This window comes from Cynoglossus semilaevis, chromosome 11 (assembly GCF_000523025.1).
Source record: "Cynoglossus semilaevis isolate Cse_v1.0 chromosome 11, Cse_v1.0, whole genome shotgun sequence".
Taxonomy (NCBI): Eukaryota; Metazoa; Chordata; class Actinopteri; order Pleuronectiformes; family Cynoglossidae; genus Cynoglossus; species Cynoglossus semilaevis.
In genome coordinates, this window is record NC_024317.1 from 918,745 (window position 1) to 925,715 (window position 6,971).

General features: G+C 43.2%; 1 protein-coding gene across 1 annotated transcript in view; it reads left to right on the plus strand.

Annotated features, from left to right (window-relative positions):
* cacna2d2a (calcium channel, voltage-dependent, alpha 2/delta subunit 2a) overlaps positions 1 to 6,971 on the plus strand; it is a 106,288-nt gene that overhangs the window by 68,089 nt on the left and 31,228 nt on the right. Inside the window, exon 6 of the mRNA XM_017036667.2 lies at positions 2,276 to 2,414. Within this exon, the coding sequence (XP_016892156.1) occupies positions 2,276 to 2,414 (139 nt within the window). The remainder of the gene's footprint in view (positions 1 to 2,275; positions 2,415 to 6,971) is intronic.

The following is a 6,971-nucleotide window of genomic DNA, read 5'->3' on the forward strand; positions in this document are numbered from 1 at the left end:
CACACACACACACACACACACACACACACACACACACACACACTGACATCATGCATTCTTAGCCCCTAAGCCTATAGAAGCGTTTATGAAAGTGGGGGGCGGGCCCCAATAAGGGGCGGTGGAGATATGTTAAAGTCAAATTAATAAACTTTTTTTTTTAATTCTCTCTTTCAGCCCTGATTACAGTTTCATTTGTTTTGTTGAAACATAAAAGCTGGGTTTTTTTATGATTTTTCTGTATTTTTTTAACTAAAGCTTTGCTAAAAAAACAACACATGCAAATTTGTTTAAATACAAACTTTTGATACAGTGAAAAATATTAGAAATTTCACTCGAAAAAGTAATAATTTATTATTACTTTTTCACAAACGTTTACAAATGTCATCAAAGGAAACTGAAAACTGACTCGTGGTTAAGTTGTCATAATTGTGTTAATTATTCCAAACAAACCAAACATTCAGTTCCTCGGTCTTTGTTCACTTGTCCATTATATTAATGACCAGTTGTTAGAAACGTTCTCGCTTCCATTTTACTTTTACTGCAGAACTTTTACGACTCCTGTCAGTCATATCCTCAGGAACTTTCTGTTTTCATGTCAAATGTTCACCGTGCCGACGGCCTTTTCTTTTATACATAGTTATTTTTTATAAAGCACTTTCTGGGAAGAAATGGCACACACACACACACACACACACACTCTGTGGTCGGCTGAAGTCAGGAGTGAACGAACCTTTAAAATGTCGTCTCCGTCCTCTTTAGCCTTTAATTAAACCTGGAGAACCGGGAGATAAAAGGAACAAATTGTCTAATGAATTGAACCAAACAGGTGGAGGAAGGTGGAGGAAAACCAACCAATCAGTGCTCTCTGTGTGGAGTTATTCCTCCTCTAATTAGACGCTGCTGTGGTTAATTATGATTGGGCTCTTCTCCTCGCTCCACGCCGACAGAGTCAGAGTCGGATCAGGGCATAAACAAACACCTCCCCCTCACAGTCGGTGCAGCTGAAGGGCCGACGCTCCTCCGTCAGGTGTCACACTCAGGCGTGAAGAGGGGGAGAAAATCTGCCTCTCCACGCCCCCTGTAGGGCAGTGTGGATGAGGGTATTAGAGGTAATATTCATCAACAACTAGTTAATATTCTAAAACCATGTGACCTCTGTCCCGACTTCACATCTGCTTTGATGGTGTGTAGATATGTCGACGATGCAGCGATGTTTTCCCTGATGTTGACTTCCAGCAGGGCTTCGACACAAAGATCTGGGGGCTGCCCCCCCCCTTACCCCTCCCCCACCCCCCTAGCTTGTAATTGGGTTTTAATAGTCAATTAGAGTCAGCACATCAATCAGTGTCTGCCACGGACATGGGCGTTTGATTTAATTTCTCTCAAGTACAAACATTTTTTTAATCACGTCAGGTTCACTTTAGCAGCGCGGCTTCATTGGAATGAGGAGAGGGTTTTTTTTTTGTTTTTTTCCTCTGAAGATGGAAGTCTGGAGGCAAACGTTGTTTTCAGAGTTCACCAGAAGTGACCAAAGATGAGAGTTCTGTTTGACAAATAATCAACAAATCACAGCTAATGAAGGATGGCTAATGGAGGGGGCGGGGGCAGACTGAGCCCACGGCAACTTCTGTACAGCAGGGGGCATCAGAGAGCTCGGTGCATGAACGCATGTTGTTGTTTAACAAACACTGTACATTAGAGTCTTGACATTTTCACTGTGTTTTATTTCTCAGAGTGTGACGAAGTTCTCCAGTCGCTCCCTCAGATCGTTCTCCAGAACATGTCAGAATATAAACTAAAATCTCAGACTTGCCCCCCCCCAACTCCCCCCATCAGTCTCATCGCTTTGATATTCGTCACATTACTAATGGTCTACACGAGTGCTGATTGGTCCTAATGGACTGTGTCCACGCTGAGAAGATGAAAAGACCAAAGATCAGATTTTGTGTAGAGAGAACAGGGAGGCAGGCGACCAATGAGGAGCCAGTGTTGGACGGTGGTTGTTGTTGTGGATAATTTGTGTGACACCTCGTGAGTCTGTGATGGTCATCGTGTCCACTAATGAGTCTCTGTTTGGTGTCTCATCTGAAACCTGTGATGAAAGGCAGAAAATCAGCGGAGACCGATGTCAGAACGCTCCGTCTTTTCAACTCCACATCATCACAACATTCACAAGATTTGTTTTTTTTTTTTTGCATGTTCCCCTGTTTCTGCTTACATCTGTATCTTGTGTATTTACTGGTGTGTGTGTGTGTGTGCGTGCGTGCGTGCACAGACGGAGGATGGCGAGGAGGAGAGTCTGCTGGAGAGCTCGTCTCCACTGGAGCTGGAGTTTGTTGACGATCCCAACTTCAAGAACAAGGTCAACTACTCGTCCAGTGCGGTGCAGATTCCAACGGACATCTACAAAGGCTGTGAGTACTGCAGGTGTTTCACCCACTTTAGAAACATCTTGTTCTGGTTGCTGATTGGACGATTCAGAGGTCTGGTATCGGATTGATAACGATATTATTCCGATACCTTCTTTTCTCCTCCGGCGTGTCGCTGATGGAACAGTTTACGTTGAACATTTGTTTTCTTTTCTCCTCCGGCGTGTCGCTGATAGAACGCTGTCTCAGTTTACGTTGAACATTTGTCCTGAGGAAAGAGCTCAGACTGGAGTCCAGTTTATGTCAGGTCATGTTTTACCTCCTGCTGAGACCTGCTTCAGTTTTTACTCATCTCTGGTCTCCGTCCAAACGTGTCCAGACTCACGGCCGTTGTTTTTTTTCGTTCTCATCTTCCTGCTCTTTCTTCTCGGTCTTTCCTGACCGGCCTGTGTTCACCTGTCTGAAGAACGGCCTCCAGCTGTGTCTCCAGACAAATCTTGTCTGAATTAGAGCCCGTGGTTCAGGGGTAGGTGTCAAAGGGCAGAGGCAGCTCACAATAGAGCAATCAGAACTGTACTCTGTTCCTGGAACCATTTTGTGCCAGGTCTGGTTCCCCTGTCTGAAGATTGGAGTCGGAGAATAAAGGCCTCCTGATTGAGCTGGGTGGAGACCAGTAAACTGGTGCAGTGGCTTTAATTAGATTTTCACTTCTGTGGTAGACTGTGGACTGAAGTCACTGCAATTTGTCTTTAATTATTTTTGATTCATAAAGATGACCTTAAAAAAAAGCAGCAAATGCCTGAGGTCAAAAACAGAAACATATTTTAATGATAATAAGGACTAAGAAAGATCTGGTGCAGAGTCACGCTGAGTCATGATGAGGTGTTTGAAATTATCAAAACTTTACAGTGATTGAATACGGGACTTTGACCCAGGTGTGCTGCAGCGCTCTGATCCTCCAACAGGGGTCAGCAGGGCGTCTGAGAGAAGGGATGGGCAGAGGGGAAGTAGTTTGAGTGGGTAGGCTGACCACCGGGCCCTCAGAGGGGGGGTGCGGGGGGGGGTCCAGAGTCCAGAGGGGAGGCAGGGGGGGAGAGGAGAGGAAACTGGAAGTTCAGAAGTACAACGAGGTACTGCAGTACTGAGTTCTGAGTTAGTTTTTCTTCCACTTTGTCAGTTCTGTTTGTCCTGCTGTAATCAATGACAGACAGGTGGAGCTATAGAGGCACAAACGGCGAGGAGCAGCGGTGACACAGAAGCGGCGAGTCACGTTAAAAATAGCCTCCATTTAGATTGAATTAAAAAAGCCTTTTATTGTGATCTTTGGGTGGCTAAATGAGGCGGCGTGTCTGTCCCGCTTTGATTTGTCTGCCAGGCCTGGTGTCCGTTTATTGAGATGGAGAGTGTTCCCTGAGCGCCGTAATGAAGCGTTTTATGATTCATTATCCCAGCGCTGATTTCTGCTGCCAAGTCTGCAAACTTTCTAATTAGCTTAGGTCAAACATTCGCACAGTTTTCTTCTAATTATCATTGCTTATTATTGGATGGACATCGCAACAGAGGCACAGGGGAATAAATTAATGAGGCTGTGCAGAAACGAAAAGTGGGCCTCCGACTGGATGGAATTAAAACTGCGGGGGGTGAGGGGGGGGACTGGATCTTTAATATTTATATATTAATATTTTAGTATTATATATAATTTAATGTAGTTTTTTGTCTAAATATTAGGGTAGAAAACTTTTATAATTTGTAGTATTTTATGTTTTAAATGTCTTTTTTTAATTGTCTTAGTTTTTCTCTTGTTTGGGATCAATAAAATCTAATCTGATTTAATATTGATGATCCCAAATTCAAGAGAGATTTTTTTGTGTGGTTTTTAAATCAGCGTATTTATTTGTGTAGATCGATATAAAAATAAAAACGAATCTTTACTGATATGGTATTTGTTTTGAGCTGCTGTTAATATTTAACTTTTTAAATCAGGATAAAGAATTTAGTGTCAATCTTATTTTTCTATTAGTCAAACACACATGCACTAACACAAACTGACCCTGAATATCACTGTGTCAACTTCCTGTACTCGTCCGTCTGATTGGCCCAGACCTGAACACGTAGCTGTCAATCATTATTATAGAATCCTGAATAATGTTTTTTTTGTTTTCTGTTCCTTCTCTTTCTCTGTGTCTCCATGACTGAAACTGAAGCTAAGAGTTGATTAGCGTTTAGCAACAAACAATCAACTCTACAACTATAACTTCTTTTATATTCTTTTTTTACAGCTTCTCTTGATTTAAATTTTATATTTATTATCTACAATCCCCTTTGATTATAATGGACCTGAACTGATCAAAATATAACCACGGTTTACGTTAGTGCTGGAAGAAGGTTAGCTGCTAAAATGTGTTAAAAAAAGTTCTTTCAAAAACATTTGTCATTAGAACAACCAGCTTAAATATTTGAAAAAAGCTAATTCTTTTTAACACAGCACCTCTGATATGATGACGTGTATGTGGAACTCTAACATGCTAACATGCTAACGTCCTGCCCATTAAGGGCGACCCAGTGAAGTGTTGCTATCGTTCACCTGCAGACAGCGTTGACTTCACTCACCACTGGCTTCACAAATGACATCTTATTTGTTTGTTAATGACGCTCTCATTTAATTAGGAAACTCATTTCCTTAAACACACACACACACTCACACACACACAGTGTGTTTAAATCTGGCGTGGGATATTTTTAGGACGGGTTTCTCGACACCAAGCAGAAAAGTCAACGACTTTTCATCGTTGTTTGGAATCATATTTCTTTTTAACCTCGGTTCAAATTCACTTATTTTTTTCTTTTATTTCTCTTCTGCGGCTTAATCCTTTTTCAGTCAAAGTTTTTCCTACAGAATAAAAAAACAAACAAACAAACAAACAGTGAATCACCACATTTTTCTTAACAAAGGTTTCGATTTGGCTTCTCTTTGTGGGCGTGCGAGCTGCTGCCAGTTTCTGTTGCCGCTGTTTTCTCTGCAGGATGAAAGGTTTAAGGTTCAGGTTCTTTTAATACTCAGCCCGGCCACAAAACAGCCCGGAGCGAGAGGAGGGAAGAGAGAAGTAGGAAGAAGAAAAGGTGAAGGGGAGGAAACGGGGGAGACAGAGAGGGAGAGAGAGAGAGAGGGAGAGGGAGAGGGAGAGTTGAACTGGTAGAAAACGGTAGAATGAGGATAAGATTCAACGACAACAGTGTGATTCCTGATTGATTTTTATTTTTTATTATTTTATTGATACCAGTTTGAAGTGACACCAGTGATGTCATCACCTGGTTCAGTCACCTGGTTCAGTCACCTGGTTCAGTGAGCTGACTGAAAATACTGGTGTTCACGTGAACTTGTTAAATGTTGCCTTAATGTCAAAGTTAGCGTAGCGGTTAAATGTTGCCTTAATGTCAAAGTTATCATTAGCATAGCGTTAGCCACTCCAGAATACTGCAGTAGAATATGTTTGTTTATTATTACCATGACAACGGTGATGGTGATGAGTCTTTAAAGCTGTGGCCCTGGTACTAGCTGTTACTGCAGACTGGTACCACCTGGTGTCGACTGTTGGAGGATCGTAAAGGATCAGGACGTTTTAAAAAAAACCCATTTAGATTCACAAAGATTCACACTGTCGACCAATAAGGAACTCAGTTGTTTTCATCTCGTCAGCATCAGAGTCTGAATGACTGATGATTTTGACTGTCTTTAAATGAAGAAGGTAAATGGTTACGACCACTGACGTCTCACTGTGTCCGACTGTGGTCTGGCGAACCAGGGGTTGGGGACCCCCGCTTTAAAGGGCAGATCCGTTTGAACAGTTCCTTATCACGAGTATATCATGGTGAGTAATGTGTGTGTGTGAGGGGTTGGGGGGTGAGGGGGGGTGGTTTGATGAAGTAGGTGTTGGTGGACGGACGTTGAGGAACGATCTCACACAGAGATGCTCCATAAATCCCATTCATAATTGTTTCTCTACTTGGTGTGCAGTCCTGCTCCATGAAGGGGCAAAGCCAAGGGTGTCCTCGGTGTCGGGGGAGCGGCAGCTGATGAATTACCTTTTAAAGATATCACAGAGAGCCGCGTTTCATGTGAACGATGAGCCTAACGCGGCGCTCGGAGCCTCTGTCTGCCGCTGGACATATTTCCAACCCAGGGGAAATTTGTCTTTTTATCAAATGTCCTGAGAAGTCACAGCGGATCCGAACGGAATAAATCAGCGGGAATTAGTCTGAGATTACCTGCAGATGTGTTTCCCTGCTAATGCTAATGCTTATGGGTGTGTGCGCGGGCGTGTGTGTGTGTGTGTTTCCTCACGACTGAAAGATGAAGACTGACCGGCGCCTGGTGTGAATAAAAAACACACGTGTACCGCCGCGGCCGCCAGAGACGTCACAGACGCAAAGTCATCCTGAAACCGGGTCAAACACGACGTCGGTGGTGAAATCCTGCGGCCGCAGCGATGCCACTGATAATCTGCCTCACACGTCGAGTCGGTTCAAACACAAAGATTTTAGGATGGACAGTTGAGATGGATTTTTTTTTTTTTTTTTTAACCGGGGGGGGGGGGGGTGTGG